Source organism: Oryctolagus cuniculus, chromosome 10, assembly GCF_051225735.1.
Source record: "Oryctolagus cuniculus isolate XC-2025 breed Fujian yellow rabbit chromosome 10, ASM5122573v1, whole genome shotgun sequence".
NCBI lineage: Eukaryota > Metazoa > Chordata > Mammalia > Lagomorpha > Leporidae > Oryctolagus > Oryctolagus cuniculus.
The window spans coordinates 115,174,988-115,191,129 of record NC_142876.1 but is presented as its reverse complement, the minus strand read 5'-3'; the positions used below and the strand labels follow the sequence as shown (position 1 = coordinate 115,191,129).

The following is a 16,142-nucleotide window of genomic DNA, read 5'->3' as shown; positions in this document are numbered from 1 at the left end:
CTTCTGGAGGGCAGCCAAGGGGCCCCCTCAGGCTCTTGGGAAATGTAGTTTCTGGCTGAGGAGAGCCGGGCTGGCGCTGCGAGGGCGCGGAGGCAGGCGCGCGGCGGGCAGGCCTGGAGGGGGCGGGTCTGCGCGGGCCTCACAGCCGTCTGTCTTCCCTGCCTGAGTAGAGGGAGGTCACGGCGTGACCGTCGCCACCGCCGCCGGTGCGAGGTCGAGTCGCCGGGCCGCAGCCATGGCCTACTGCCGGCAGGAAGGTAGGGAGAGCGGACTGCGCCGGCCTGTGGGAGACGCGCGGGCTCCTGCGGCCCCTGTGGCCCCTGTGGCCCCCGCGGCCGGCGAGGGCTCCCCGAGGCGCGGTCGGGGGGTGCCCACCTCGGGGCTGACCGGGCAGCGGGGTCGCCACATGGAGTTGTGTAGAAGAGAAAACGGGGTTCTGGGAGGAACGGGGCTGGTCCAAGGTCACGGTGCAGCCTGAACCCGGAGCTCGGAGGGGCCTGCACGTGGGAGAGCCGCAGACCAGGCCCGGAGGGCGCCCGCGAAGCGAGCGCTGGGCTCGCAGGTGGGATTGTGCTGCGGCGACTTGTTCGCGCCCCGCGCGGGCCCTCCACGGAGGCGTGTGCGGTGTCGGGGCGCGGGAAGCGCCCCCTGCGCCGTTGGAGCGTGTTCCTAGCTCGGCGCTTGCGTTTATGGAGCCGTAAACCGAGACGCAGGTGAGTCGGCCAAGCCGGTGGGGCCGGGGTTGGAGGCCCTGCTGCTCTGCCCCCCAGAGCCGTCCCCGGGCCTCGCCACACTACCGGGGTCCCTGTGCCCTAGCGGACCCCCGGCCCCGCCAGGCCCCCGGCGCCGGGCCTCATTCATTCGGCGGCGCGTTCTCGGTACCGGGGGAGCGGCTGGTGGGCTGCAGCGGATGCACAGCTGTGGAGTTAGCACTCAGACAGAAATTTGAACAGCTTTGCTCCTTCAGTTTAACTTATGGGTCCTGAGGCCCAGAGAGGGTGGCCACCCATCCAGCCCCCTGCTAATGCGCCTTTGGGGCAGCGGCTGGTGGCTACAGTACTTGGGCCCCTGCCCACCCCCTGGGGGGAGACCCAGAGGCTGTTCCTGGCTCCTGGTGTGAGCCTGGCCCCCTCTGGCCAGCATTTGGGAAATCAGTGGATGGAAGAAGACCTTTCTCTGTCAAGTAGATGAGAATAAGTAAAATGTTAGAAACGAAAATGAATAAAGAAATATGCCGGGTCTTTACCGCGGGACTTCTGCCTGGGTGTAGAACGGCTGCTTCCCTGGACCCGAAAGCTGTCCCACTCCCTCTCCAAGGACCGCGGGCATACCTCACTTTCATTGTGCTCCCTATTCCGTGCAGCTTCCGTTTTGAAGCTTTGTGACAGCCTTCTGTGGAGCAGACTGTTGGTGCCATTTTTCCAACAGGGCAGATAATTGTTAGTGTTTTTTAGCAATAAAATATTTTAAATTAGGTGTATTATTTTTGTAGCTATAATGCTATCGCACACTTAATTGACTATAGTATAGTATAAACATAAGTTAATATGCACTGGGAAGCCAAAACGCTGTGTTGCTCAGTTTATTGCGCTGTTTACCTTATTGTGGTGACCTGGAACTAAACCCACAGTGTCTCTGAGGTGTGCTGTACTGTTTCTCTTGATGAACACTTACTGTGTGCCCCAAACAAAGACCTCGGCCCCACCACTGTGCTAGGCAGCAGGTCTCTTAGCTTCTTGTTTTCACTTGTCTCTGAGTCTCATTTATTTCTTCATTTGGCAAATAATGAGCCTTTGCGTGTAAAGACACCATGCAGATTAATATGAGCCCTCTTTCTCTCTGTGGGTTAAAGGAGTCCTAGTCCATTGGCCATTATTATTATTAAAGATTTATGTATTTTATTTGAAAGGCAGAGTTTCAGTGAGAGGGAGAGAGAGAGGTCTGCTGGTTCACTCCCCAAGTGGCTGCAGGAACCTGGAACTTTGGGTCTTCCACATGGGTAGCAGAGGCCCATGGTCTTGGGCCATCTTCTGCTGCTTTCCTAGGCACGTTAGTATGGAGCTGGATTGGAATCGGAGGAGCCGGGACTTGAACCAGCACTCACATGGAGTATCAGTGTCTCAGGCAGCAGTACTGTGCCACAACCTGGGGCCTCCCACAGGCCACTTTTTTTTCCTGGGTCAAAGGTCACTCCTATCCTAGCTTGAGGAAGAGAATTGAAAGCACTTGTTAGCAGTTCTTAGTTTTTATCTTTATCTATACCATGGTCCTCTAAAAAGTCCCAACTTTTGTTTTTCTGCCCACTGATTCTTTATGGTTGCTCTGGCATTTAGAAAAATGATGCCAAAGATTTTACCACACAAAGGCTTATGTAAGCCACCCCTGCATACTCCTCCACCCTGACTTCTTCCCCCTGTTCACTGCTCAGCCACAGGTCTCCTGGCCAAATGCATTCTTCCAGCTCTTCCCATTCTTTAAGATTAAGCTCAAGTGCCACTTCCTCAGAGAGGCTGTCCCTGAATTTGTGTCTGTCACATCTTAAATTCACTGAAACAGGATTTGCTGCCGTCTTACCTCCCGTCTTCTAAGCTTGTACCCAGGACCTGCTGTGGAGCAGATTCTCAGATCTTTATGAAATGAACCCATGCACGTGCATGCCTTGTTCTGAGCCTGTGCAAATGTATTTTTTAAAAGACTTATTTATTTATTTGAAAGGCAGAGCATCAGAGAAAGAGAGTGTGTGTGTATGTGTGTGTGCTTCCATCTGCTGGTTCACTTTCCCGATGGCCACAATGGCCAGGTCTGAGCTAAGAGGAAGCCAGAAACTCCATCTGGGTCTCCCGTGTGGGTGGCAGGAGCTCGAATACTTGGATCACTGCCTTCCCAGGCACATTAGCGAGAAGCTGGGTGGCAAGCGGAGCAGCTGGGACTTTGACCAGGGGTCTCATAGGTGAAGCTGGCATCACAAGTGGGAGTGGGCCGCTAAGCCTGCTGCACTGCAACAGCAGCCCCCGGAGCCTGGGCAGATTTACGTCAGACGTCCAGCCACTACCCAGCTTCTGGTTAAAGGCCTTAGGTTGGCATTCAAGGTGTTCTACTCTGGGGCTTGGCCTCACTCTGTGGCCTAGGGCCGCCCACACTTCTCTGTCGGTGCCACACCATTCCTTTCTTTGGTTTCTCTTTCTAGAACAGAACTTTCCTGTTGTGCCAACAGACATTTATTGAGTGCATGTGATGTGCCTGCTTCTGGTTATACAGTAGTGAGCAGGGTAGCACATTCTGTGCCCTCGTTCATGGTGGGGGATTGGCATGAAAACATCACCAGATGAATGTGTAGTCCCAAACTGTGATAAGTGACGTGAAGGGAAAGCTGTGGTAGTGAAATGGCCCAGAGGCTTTGGAGCTACTTCACACATCACTTTCTCAAAACCTTTTCCAGTCCTGACCACACACCCGGGAGTGAGGCTGCCTCTTAGAACCACTGTTTGCCTTCCAGGCTTTGCCTGGGTTGGGGCTGAATGGCTCACCCCCTCTTCCCTCCCCAGTTCCCCGAGATGTTGCCTGAGATGGCGTCCCTTCTTGAATGGAAATCTCTGCCTTCCCTCCCAACCATACTTCTCCACTGGATGCCTGTGTTTTATTTAGCTGTAACCTCCCCACATGCCCCCTACCCCCTGCCAGATTCTGGCACAGCAGGAGTTAAACATTTTTTTAAGGCTGTTGGGTGGGTGAATCAATCTTATCTGCTGATTCACTCCCCAGGTGGCAGAAGGCAGGGTTCTGGAACTTCATCGAGTCTCCCAAGTGGGTGACGGGCTCAGGTCTTCGGGCCATCTGCCCTACCTTCTCAGCCACGTGAGCGGGAAGCTGGCTCAGAAGTGGAGCAGCCAGGACTGCCAGTGGCACTAAGGGGGTGCTGGCATTGCAGGCGGCTTAACCCGCTGAGCCACAGTGCCTGCCCCTGAACTAAACTTTGTATGCTTGCCGTCTTCTTAGGCTGTGAAAGCTCTTTACGTATTCATCAGAGACTTGTGCTGCTTTCCCCCCCCATCTCTTCCAGTTTTAGGATTCTGAAGAGCTAGCAGGGTGTCTTTATGTCTGCTCCCCAAACTCTAGCAAGCTCTGTAGCACAAAGAGTTCAGCAGATGTGTGTTGAGTTGGATTTCTCTCATAGATTTTGAATTTGCCTCCTAAATGCAGAAGAGTTGCATCTTTCAAGGGAGTTAGGTTCTATATAACATGTTAGATGAGGGTAAATGTGTTGAAAACAAAGCAGGCAGGGTAAGGGAGCCGGTTAGAGGTCTGGGTAGGGGTTGGCATCTGAGCAGGGAGAGGTAGTTTTCTGTGCAAAGGCCCAGATGGTAGGGGAATGCCTGGTGTGTTCAGTGAAAGCAGAGAGGCTGACACGGCTGGAGTGGAGGGAGCAGACAATGGGAGATGGGGCATAGAGATGAGGGATTCAGATCTATGTGGATGTATGTGAAGGTAGGACCGTGTGGATTTGCTGATGGAGGTGTGAGAGAGAGGCTTCAAGGATGACTCCACAGAGAGTAAAACTGCAAAAAGGGTCAGCTATCTGGTTTCCAGCTGCTCACTGAGCTCTCTTCTCAGCCCCATCCTGCAGTCCTGTTCTCAGACTGGCCCCTGGGACCTTCCATCCTGACTGTTAACCACGAGCCTGGGATGGGAACTGGTTTGCTCTGCTCTGGCTGACTTCCTCTTTGTGCACTTTGGCTTAGCTGTCTCCACTGATTGAGATGGAGAACACCACTTGCAAAACTTTTTGAACATCTCTAGCCTGTGATTGTCTTTATCTTGGCCACAGTGTCATTGTCAGTTGATGCCATTTAAAAAATTACTGTCTTGGGAGTGGGATTTCAGCTGAGAGCAGAGACTCCTGTCACCTGTTTTGTTTAACTCATGTCTTGATTTTTGCTCACGGGGTGAATGTGAGCTGTTGTCTGAGATCAGAGGGTGCTGAGGTCACACAGCTGGCAGGTGGGTGTCTAAGCCAGATCTGAACCCCAGTGCCCAGGTTCTGTGGGAAGGGGAAGCCGCTGTGAGCCAGAGTGTGTGCAGGGCCTTTCCGGGTCCTGAACGTGTGGACTCACCGTTGTTGGGTTTGTCTTAGAATGAAAACACAAGCGTTGCCATATTCACTCATGTTCCCCTAAAGAAATTCCGTAAGCACCACTAGTGTGGCTGATTCCCCTGCTGGCTGGCCATCGCATGTGTTCCCTTTCACAGTTGGGTCTGCTTCCACATCTTCACCTTTGCTTTCCCTTAGCATATCAGTGACTGAGGTTTCCTAAATGGAAAGGGAAACCAAAAAGGTTTAAAATAGTCAGAGGCAATGCCAACAGCCGTCGTGGAGCCGCCTCTGCAGGCCGGGCCTCTGGCTCTCAGTGGCTGTCTACACTCAGGGCCACTCTTGGGGCCCTCTCCATGGGCAGTTTTTGAGGTACCTAAGGAAGTTTTAAATATGAGGCACCTCCGATCCCCTCTAGTTGAGGGTCCCATTGTGCCAGATCCGGGGTCAGAGTGAGTTGTCAGTAGGCCTGTAGGATTTGTCCTTGTGCTTTTCCAAGAAGGATCAAGAAAGATGCTTATTCACTCAGCAGACATTCCCTTGGTACTAGGCTTCTTGCGATGGGACTTGGATTGGTATTTATTGTATTTATTCATGCCCAGGGCCTGTGAGCCCTCGGACTGTGCCTGAGTCATGCTGAGTACTCAGTGTCTGCTTTCACTGTTCTCGTGTTTGTTGGGGAGGGACTGTGTGGGTGTGTAGAAAGGACCTGCACCCGTGTGGACTTTGGCAGTTCCAGGCCTGTGTGAGCCCGGGCGAGCCACCACCCAGAGCTTCAGTCTCACTGCTGTTAAATAGGGGTCCTGCTTTGGGGTGGAGGGACTAGCTGACATGCAGGACCCAGATGTGGATCGGCCCTGTCTGTCCTCACCATGGGGGTGCTGAGTGTCTACACTGCAAGGGGCGTATCTGGCACATGTCTGCCCTGTGCTTAGCTGGTGGAGGAAGGCGGTGAAGTGTTTGCAGCTAAATGGTGGCTGGAAAGGAGCAGTGAGGAAGTCAGATAGGAGGGCCTGCCTGTGCTTGGTGTCGAGTGTGACCACTCTCAGCCTTGGTTTTCTGCCACACACAGCAGTGGCACTGTAGGGTTTGGCTGACACGAGACATTCATTCACTCATCCCGTTCGCTCACTGCTGATGCCCCTCTCTGTGCTCACTTAACCGCTCAGGAGGAGGAGTTCCAGATGGAAATGTGTTTGCTCCCACACGGCTGTTTCCCTGAGCTCTCAGGACCCTCCCACCCTGAGCAAGGCTCTCTGCACTTGAAGTGTAGGCTCCCCAGTGCAGGTCTCTGTCCAGCCACATCCTCATCCTGCTTCCCCGCCTGTTGTGTTGGTCCTAAAAAACTAGCAAACTTCAGAAGGTCTCAGAAGTGAAAGCATGAGCGCTTCTGGGATGAGACCCCTTCCCCAGTTATATTCACTGGGAAATAGACCCCAGGCCTTGTGGGCTGCGGAGGAGGCTGTGGTGTCCCCAGCATCATGAGCCTGCCTTCTGCTGGCTACAGGGGCTGAGAGGCCGAGAGGGGGTCTTGATTATGAGCACTTGACCACCCCCTCAGTGTTTCAACAGCAGCAGCCTGGGCTGTTTTCCTGTGGAGGGTCTTCATGGGCAGATTTAACGACTACATCAGCTGTGTGAGCTGCAGTGCTCTGCATCACTGTATACTGTGACTTGGTCAGAGTTCTGTCATCAGTGCCTCTTTCCTGCCCTGCTTCCCTGTCTATCCCCTCCCCTCCCCTCCCCTTTTACCCAGCACACCACAGCAGCTTGTGTAACAGAACTGTGTGCTGTTGCTCACTTGCAGGCAGTCTGAGCAGCCCTGGCGCTTCATTTTGCTAGGGTTGCCTGAGGGGTGACTCCGGGAAGGTTCCTGGGAGGCTGGCAGGAGGGGAGACCCAGCAAGTGGGTGGGGTACCCACAGGCCTGTGGGGAACACTGTGGACAGGCAGAATGCATTGGAAGATCTCAGGAGGAGGACAACCTCTTTTATTTTTTCTTCTTTTTTTGAGGGATGGGGGGAGGGGTGTGGGGCAGGGGGCTGTACTGATGGACCGTTGGCAACCTTGGAGACTAAAAGCAGACACTTTGGTTGGATCAGGGCGTTTTGTCTGGTCTCCCACCTAGAAGTGCATGGAGGGTGGAGTGTGCGGTCGCCTTGCCCACTGCCATCATGGAGTTTTTCTTGCAGCTGCAGGCCCATCCCAGTCAGTGGCTCCCCAGGGGGAGCAGTTTGGTGTCACCTCACCTGGGGGTACACATGGGACAAACTGGGTTTGCGTGGCTACTTTGTTCTAAGGCTGCTCTTGATTGAAACCTTTTTTCTTCTCTTCTCCAAACACTAGGAAAGGATCGAATCATATTTGTGACCAAAGAAGATCATGAGACGCCAAGCAATGCGGAGCTGGTGGCTGATGACCCCAACGATCCCTATGAGGAGCACGGTGAGGAATGGGGGCCTCCCAGAAACCCACAGAGGGAGGTTCAGTGTTCATAGTTTCTTTTTCCATTTTATCTTTGCTAAGGCTGGGTTTTGAGGTGTCCATCCCAGCCGCAGGCCATCTCTCAGGGTGCTGAATGTTTTTCAGAGATGTTGGGCTGTCTTGAGCCAGTAGGCACAACACAGAGTTTGTCCTTACTGAAACACTTCTGTGTCTTCTCTCAGATTTTACACTGACCTAACTTGTTTGGGTATGTCACAGTGAGTGAGTTTGGGAGTTGGGGGAGTCTGTTGCAGCAGTCGCAGGTGGATTAAAGTGATAGTCTGCTCACTAAAGTGACCAGACACCTTGTAACGTGAGGCTGGTGAGGTCCTGCTCTCTATTTAAGTGCCCCAGCAAGCACCTCGCACGATGTGTTCTGATGATTTTCCAGCATGAGGATTCAGCTAAAACTAGTCCGAACTAGGTAAGTGGCTGTGTATAGCAGTGTCCCCTGGACCTAGGGCTTCATGGAAGACTTTGGGCTTCTGGGATCACTGGATACTTCAGACAGCCTATGTAAGGTGTGTGTGTGTGTGTGTGTGTGTGTGTGTGGTGTTCATGAACAGTCCACATGCAGTAAACAGTACTCATTTCCCAGTCGAAAACCACTCCTCACGTCTGTGATAACTAATAAACATTCGAATGCTATTGGGTGATAAATATGGTTGAAGAGCTTGAAACAGCCACCTCTGGCATATGAATTCTTGATTGGAATTTTCCAAACCCTAGGTTAAGTGGATATTCCTAGATGAGACAATTTGCTTGTTACCCTGTTGTTCCTTGGGGTTAGAATAAAGCTAGGGACACATACCTAAGAGATGGTGGGACGTGTAGAAGTTACACAGAATGTTAGTGTTCCGAGTGACAGCTGCAGGAATCATCTTGAATCTGCATTCTTTTATGAATAAAAATAAATTCTGTCAATTTTAGTACTCTGCCTATCTTTAGGTCCATATTTAGCACATTTCATTATGAAGACTCCTTGGGGCGGTGCCGTGGCTTACTTGGTTAATCCTCCACCTGTGGCACCGGCATCCCATATGGGTGCCGGGTTCTAGTCCCAGTTTCTCCTCTTCCAGTCCAGCTCTCTGCTATGGCCCCGGAGGACAGTGGAGGATGGCCCAGGTGCTTGGGCCCCTGCACCCGCATGGGAGACCAGGAGGAAGCACCTAGCTCCTGCCTTTGGATGGGCGTAGCTCTGACCGTGGCGACAATTTGGGGGGTGAACCAATAGAAGAAGACCTTTCTCTCTCTCTCTCTCTCACTGTCTAACACTATCTGTCAAAAAAAAAAAAAAAAAAAAAAGACTCCTTGAGGCCTGCAGGACAAATCAGGCCTTGCTTGCCACCCAGTGGTTTTAAAAAATGTGAGTGTGTCTGCCTTTAGACTGGGCCTTCTCCTCCTCTAGTTCCTGCCATTCTTCGTTGTCCCTGTGGTTCTCTACCAGCTTGTCATGCATAATGTATTGACCTGGGCCCTATGGGTGTCCCCTATAGTGTATTTGTTTTTGTAACCCCTTCTAGTGAATAATTGTTCAAGGAATCTTAGAAAGCACAGGGAACTCTGGGATCCAAGTTCTGAGCTCTCAATAACAAAACCACTAAGTAGACTAAGTAGGTCACTAGTTCTTTCAGCTGCCTGGCTGCCAGTGCCCAGTTCTGTGGCTGTGGTAGCGCTGTGAACAGTGAAGAATTAAAAGTCAGGTTTTAAGGGTCATCTTGCCGTGTGGGAGCACTGAGGGCCAGGAGGGGCCAGGACCTGGCTGAGGCAGGGAGTGGCACTGCAGGCCTTTGATGGCGAGTTGAACACTTACTGGGTCTGGGTTAATTTAACTTGTCAAAGCGACTCTCTGTGGGTTTGTGTTGTGTTTCTGAAATGTAACTTCTCTGTAAGGAGCCATCTCATGCTAGCTCACCCTCCCCTGAGAAATAATGAAGCAAGGATCCTGCCAATTGGGGTTTACTTTTTACATGTCGGGATTCTTCTTTTGGCAGCTGATTGTGCAGGTTTGATAGCAGACTTGACCTCCAGAAAGCAGCATTTCCATGTGTTTTTCCAGCCCTGCAATCCCCGAGGAACCAAGAGGAGCTGTGATGTGGGGGAAAGGGCATGGGCACTGGGAGACTGGTGGATCCTGCTGAAACCCTGACTGGGACCTCATGAACCCAGAAAGCACTGTGTGTGAGCTGTGGCTAGTAGTACACTGTGAAGGTTGGGGAAGAGTGTGAGTTGCCAAGTATGATGTAATGCCTAAGAACTTGCTCTGTAACTGTTGATGGTGCAGTTGGTCAGTGCTCTTAATACCAGTAGATGTCCCCACCGTTGTCCCATTTTTATAAATGAGGAACAGCAACAGCTGACCCACTGATCAGTGAAACTTTGTATGCTGGAATTGGAAGCAGAATTCAGCACTGGACTTTGGACACAAGCACAGAGCGCCATGCTGGGTACTTCCCTGGAGTGGTGGAGTGCATGTGACCTCACTGGACATTCTGGAGGCTTTCAGAGTGCTGTCAGTCTGTGTGGAAGATGCACGGTGAATCATATTTCTGGCCTATCACAAAGCCAAAATTGAAGCTGTTGTTTTGAAAACATTTTGAAAAACTGGGAAATACTATTTAGATGTGAACAAAATTCAAAGAAAAGTTTGAAACTTAAAAGCAAGAGACTTCCATGATATCGGAACTTAAAAGCCATCTATGACTTCGTTTCCTTCTCAACACATATATATGTACAGTTTTACAATTTGATTAATATTTTACTTTTACAAGTATCTGATCCTACCGCCTGGTATGCCACTAGCTTTATCTTGTACAGCATGCCGTGGACATCTTTCCACCTCAATGTGCAAGGATAATCCCTTCCTTTTTACCAGTGTCCTAACTGTGCTGAGCTCTGACAGCAGCTACCAGGTGGAGGGGCTTGAGGGGCAGGGAGCCTCAGGGTGGTCTGTGCCTGATCATCTGTCTGGGGTGCAAGCATTGACTTAGAGAAGTGTTTCAGAAAGCTCCTTGCTAATCATTGAAGAGATGGCTGCTTCTTTGGATTAAATAAATGGTTTCCAGCATTTAATTCTTGGAGCACAGTATATCACAGAACCGGGAGGTCATTAAGAATGTTGATGAGTGTCATGCATGGGGACATGCTGATGCTGATGAAGCTTCTGTCTGTTGGGCCAAGGGGTGCTGTATCTGTGTTAGGAAACAAGGGAGTGCCTGCCAGGTAACGGTTAGTACTGTTCCGTCCTCCTGAGTGACCTGTAAGGACTGGACTGGTTTTGCATTGTCTGAAACTTTAGAGAACATCTCTCACATTCTGCTTGCCCATCTTCCTGTTCTAGGATTGATACTGCCCAATGGAGACATTAACTGGAACTGCCCTTGCCTCGGGGGCATGGCCAGTGGCCCGTGTGGGGAACAGTTCAAGTCTGCCTTTTCCTGCTTCCACTACAGCAAGGAGGATATCAAGGGATCAGACTGTGTAGACCAGTTCCGGGCCATGCAGGAATGTATGCAGAAATACCCGGACCTCTATCCCCAGGATGATGAGGAGGAGGAGGAAGAGAAAAAGCCAGCAGAACGGGACGCAGACGCATCTGCCAATGAGGCCACTGCAACCAAAGAGAAGGGGTCCAGCTAATGAAGGCCCCGCGGCCTGGGCTCCAGTCCTCCCTCATGAGAGTGATACGGACCTTTTACAAAATGCCTTTTATTCACCTCCCAGGAAGTGTCTTTTCTCTGTTCTGTGCACTGTAATGTACAAAATAACTTATTTTGTTGATTAGGGGTGTTGGCCCCTTGATGTATACACTGAAAAAAATGGGGATTGTATGTATGTGCGTCTTACATAAACCTATCAGTGAATGTAGCTGCCACTTCCAAATTCTCTTTTCTCATCCTCAAATTTTTGAAATAATGTGCTGAAAATTCTCAGCAACCAAAAATTATTACCCAGGAATATTTCTTGTGAGTGAGCTGATTCATTCTCATCTATTACATCCATTTAAATAAATTGAAGCAAAAACTTCTTCCATTAAACGTGCTGGAATGGGGCCATTCCTAGTAGAAGAGGCCAGGTGGTGAGATCCGTATTTCTCAGAAGGCTTCTTGACTTTGTGTGAATGAGGGGTTCCATACTTCATTCCTGATACATTTTGGTTTCTGTGTTTGCATTCAACTCCAGATTTTCTTAGTTTAGAAAGTGGAGGCTTGGGCCTTCCAATTCATAGTCGCTTTTTAAGTGAAAGCAAAGGCTCATTTTTCATGCTCCTTGTTTTGCTGTTCTAGAAAGGCCTGGTTTGGGGCCATGTTCAGACTGGCTCTCAGTCTGGTCAGATGCTCTGTTCTTGAGATGTGGGGACCTACTTGTTACCAGAGTGGCAGCGCAGAGAGGAAATGGTGTGAATGAAGTACTCAATTAAAATAAGACTTGATTTGTACTTGATTTTGAATGTGTCCTTTGTTTTTATGCTTAAAAGTATTTTTGATGTCAGGGCATAAAACTTATGAAATATTCAATTGAAATTTCTCTTAAAAGATACTGGAAGCCAGTTTGAGTGTGTTAACATTTTTCATGTTGAGTTCAAAGCAAGCTCACTTTTTTTGTCTGTGAGCAGATGCCTTCGTACATGCGTCGCAGCACATCCACGGATAGGGAGATGCGGCCTGCAGATTAGCTTGCCCAAGGTAACTGCAGCATAGTTTTCAGGCTGTTGGGTGGGATGCCTCATTTTCCCACATGAACCAGTTATTGCTGTGTAAGAAAATCACCTTAAAACATAGCAGCTTGGAACAGCGAGCATTTCCTGGGCCTTCAGCTTATTCTGTTGTGGAGCTATGATCTTTGGAGTCATTTCAAGGCTTGACAGGCCTTCCTTTCAAAGTCACTTAAAGGGATTTTGACAGGATTCAGTGGGTCAGATCTCTGTGGGTTGTTGGATTTAGGGCCTTAGTTCCTCACGGACTGGTGCCCAGAAACACCGCTCAGTTCTTTGCTGTGTGGGCCTTACCTTTGGTCAGCTCTCTCTCTCTCTCTCTCTCTCTCTCTCTCTTTTTTTTTTGACAGGCAGAGTGGACAATGTGAGAGAGAGACAGAGAGAAAGGTCTTCCTTTGCTGTTGGTTCACCCTCCAATGGCCGCCGCGGCCGGCACACCGCGCTGATCCAAAGGCAGGAGCCAGGTGCTTCTCCTGGTCTCCCATGCGGGTGCAAGGCCCAGGCACTTGGGCCATCCTCCACTGCCTTCCCGGGCCACAGCAGAGAGCTGGACTGGAAGAGGAGCAACCGGGACAGAATCCGGTGCCCCGACTGGGACTAGAACCCGGTGTGCTGGCGCTGCAGGCAGAGGATTAGCCTATTGAGCTGCGGTCAGCTCTCAACCATGACTGGTGGATCCATCATGTCAAGGAGAGAGCAAGGAGTAAATCGGAGTGTTTGTGACCTCATCTTGAAGAATGCCATTCCTTCACTTGACCTTCTCCTGTTTGTTAGAAGTGTGAATCACAGCCCACCCTTAAGGGGAAAGACACAAGGGTGTGAGTACCAGGAGCTAAAAGTTAGGTTAAAGTTAAAATGTGGAGTGAGCATTGCCATTTGGGATGCCCGCATCCCATACTGGAGTGTCAGCTACTCTGCTTCAGATCTAGCAAGGCACTGAAGGATGGCTCAGGTGCTTGGGTCCCTGGCATTTACACGGGAGACCCTGATTAGAGTTCTGGGCTTTTGTCTTTGGCCAGGCCCACCCACCCCTGGCTATTATGGGCTTTTTTGGAGAAAACCAACAGATGGAAGATCTCCCTGTTGCTCTGCTCTGCCTTTCAAATAAATAAATCTTTTTTTTTTTTTTTTTTTTTGACAGGCAGAGTGGACAGTGATAGAGACAGAGAGAAAGGTCTTCCATGGAAATGCATAGCATTTCATGCATGAATTTCAGAATTTTTTGCATGAAAGTAAACTTACATAAGTTCATCTTCCATGAACTTCCCTTATAACTTTACCAGTGTAGCACAGTCATATAAGAAATTTTTAAAAGAACAAACATTTACTGAAAATATACGGGATAATTTGAAAATAAGGGTCTTTTGAGTAATTTCAAAGTAAGTCTAGTGGGAATCTAAAAGACCATAAAAAAACATGGGAAGAAATATCCAGAGAGAATTAAGAAGAATTTCTCAGAAAGAAAGGCACACTTTATCTTAAAGTAGAAGTTTTGGAAAAGTAAAGAAGCTGCAGGTAAATAAAGATAAAAACAATCTTAAATTCAGGAAAAATAGGCAACTTTTCTAAAAACAAGTAACAATAATGATGACAGAGGGTCTTTTACAGTGCAAATAGAAGACAAGAAATAAATGCCTGCAAAACGCCAGACGAGGACCATAGTACTCAGTAGCTCCCAGTCCAGCCTACATACAGTGAAACTGGTGGAGGAGCACAAGAACTTTCTTTTTTCTTTAAGATTTATTTATTTGAAAGGCAGAATTGGAGAGAGAGAGGGAGATGAGCTTCCATTACTGGTTCATGTCCCAAATGGCCTCAGTGGCTGGTACTGGGCCGATCTGAAGCCAGGAGCTTCTGGGGGCCCAGGAATTTGGGCCATCTTCCACTACTTTCCCAGGCGCATTAACAGGCGCTAGTTCAGAAGTGGAGCAGTCAGGACTCCAACCAGCACTCTGATACAGAATGCTGGCATTGTAGGTGATCTGACTCACTGCACCACAGTGTCAGTCCCCAAGTAATGTGAAATTTTACCACTTAGAGAACCTTACTGAAGCTTTAAAAATAAGCATCTTGACTGGTTGAAGCAGAGCAAGGTGGTTGCTGAGTAGAATCCTACGTCGACCATCTCCCCACCTTGGGACAGTTATTCACATTCCAATCTACTTTTACAAGAACTAAGGAAGCCAGGTGAGAGACAGTGTGCCTCGTTTTATTCTAGAACAAGCCTGCCATGGTGAAACCTAGTGCCAGGCAGAACCCTCCCTAGTCCCTGCCTGTAGGCCAGCATCTGCAGATGGAGCCTCTGGAACTGCATTAGCCAGGTGGCCGTGTGACTGTGTCTACTTCCCCAGCCCCAACCTTGGACAGCGTGTCTTGAAAGAAGACGCTGCCTGTTTGGATGTGGGGCAGGAAAGTGAGCACAGCTCTAGATTTTGCAGAATGTAGATAGAGCTACACAATGGACTTACAAAGGAACTAAGCACTGTTCCACCTCAACATTAACTCTAAACCTCTGGTGCTTTCCTCTGTGGAGAGAGGGTGAGCCAGAGGACCCTGGCAGTACCTGCTCATGCCACTGAGGCATTTACCACTGGAGAGCCCTGTCTCTGTCGTTGGCTCTGAACCCCACACAGGGTCTTGCTGTATGGAGCCATCTGGAGACCCCTCCCACCCCAAGTCCTCTGAAGCTGCTGTCCAGAGTGAGGAAGAAACAGGGCAACTGGTGAATTACCTGGCTGTGCAGACTTCAGTGGCCTGGAGGATGGCACGTGGCCAGGGAGAATTGAAAGCTCAGGTTTCTGGGAGCATGAACAGGCTGGCAATAGCTGAGAGCCGCTCTGAGACCCTCACAGGGCGGCCAGGAAGTGGAGAGTCCCTTCCTTGCCATTTTTTATTTTTAATGATTTATTTATTTATTATTTGAAAGGCAGAGTTTCAGGAGGAGGCAGAGGCAGAGAGAAAGAGGTCTTCCATCTGCTGGTTCACTCCTCAAATGGCTGCTACAGCTGGAGCTGTGCTGATCCAAAACTGGAACCCAGGAGCCTCCTCCGGGTCTCCCATGCAGGTGCAGGGGTCCAAGCACTTGGGCCATATTCCACTGCTTTCCCTGGCTATAGCAGAGAGCTGGGTCGGAAGTGGAACAGCCAGGACACGAACCAGCGCCCAATGGATGCTGTCACTGCAGGCGGTGGCCTCACTCACTAAGCCACAGTGCCAGCCTCTCCTTGCCCTTCTAACTTCAAGAAGTCAGGGCTCCCAGGTCAAAACCTTGACAGACAAGATTATTACATGGGATGATGCAAAAGCGAGTCGCTGTTGTTGCATTTGCGATTTTGGTGTGGGAGAAAGACAAAGATGTAAAGTGTAGTTAAAACCCCTTAGTGCTCAGTTCTAATTTGAATTATCGGTGTGAACTCTGTGTATTTTTCTTTAAGATATTTTTTAGTTTTTCAATAAAGGAGGCCTAGAAATAAGTACAAGCTCAGTATTAATGAATTTCACTAGCCCCCAGACTGCAGTGTCTATAGACCATTTCTTGGGGGGTATTAATGTAATACTTGTTCATTTTTGTGAGGTACAATGCAATACTCCAACACATGTTCACAGTGTAACTAATCAAGTCAGTTTTGCACCAGTTTATTAGCATTTTTAAAAAAAGATTTATTTATTTATTTGATAGAGTTATGCAGAAAGAGAGAAAGAGAGAGGTCTTCCATCTGCCGGTTCACACCCCAGTTGGCCACAATGCCCGGAGCTGAGCTTATCTGAAGTCAGGAGCCAGGAGCTGCTTCTACAACAAAAGGATAGTCTAGAAATATTGCCTATGTACTTTGAATATGTTAAACCTTATCCTAAA

General features: G+C 49.7%; 1 protein-coding gene across 2 annotated transcripts; it reads left to right on the top strand.

Annotated features, from left to right (window-relative positions):
- Positions 1 to 37: 37 nt before the first annotated feature.
- Positions 38 to 12,015, top strand: CHCHD4 (coiled-coil-helix-coiled-coil-helix domain containing 4). Of its 2 annotated transcripts, none has more exons than XM_002713175.6 (3): positions 38 to 257; positions 7,435 to 7,533; positions 10,913 to 12,015. In XM_002713175.6, the coding sequence occupies exons 1-3, from the start codon at positions 236 to 238 to the stop codon at positions 11,209 to 11,211; spliced, it is 420 nt and encodes a 139-aa protein (XP_002713221.2). In that variant the 5' UTR covers positions 38 to 235; the 3' UTR covers positions 11,212 to 12,015. The 2 variants fall into 2 exon arrangements, with proteins under 2 accessions (XP_002713221.2, XP_089161743.1); XM_089305617.1 differs by having other exon boundaries at positions 47 to 257; positions 9,567 to 12,015.
- Positions 12,016 to 16,142: the final 4,127 nt, after the last annotated feature.

What these genes read in the sequence shown, in the direction of transcription:
- CHCHD4 (XM_002713175.6), top strand. Translation starts at nt 236, where the DNA reads ATGGCCTACTGCCGGCAGGAAG. An exon ending in GGCCTACTGCCGGCAGGAAG is followed by an intron (nt 258 to 7,434) that starts GTAGGGAGAGCG and finishes TCCAAACACTAG; the next exon opens with GAAAGGATCGAATCATATTT. An exon ending in CGATCCCTATGAGGAGCACG is followed by an intron (nt 7,534 to 10,912) that starts GTGAGGAATGGG and finishes TTCCTGTTCTAG; the next exon opens with GATTGATACTGCCCAATGGA.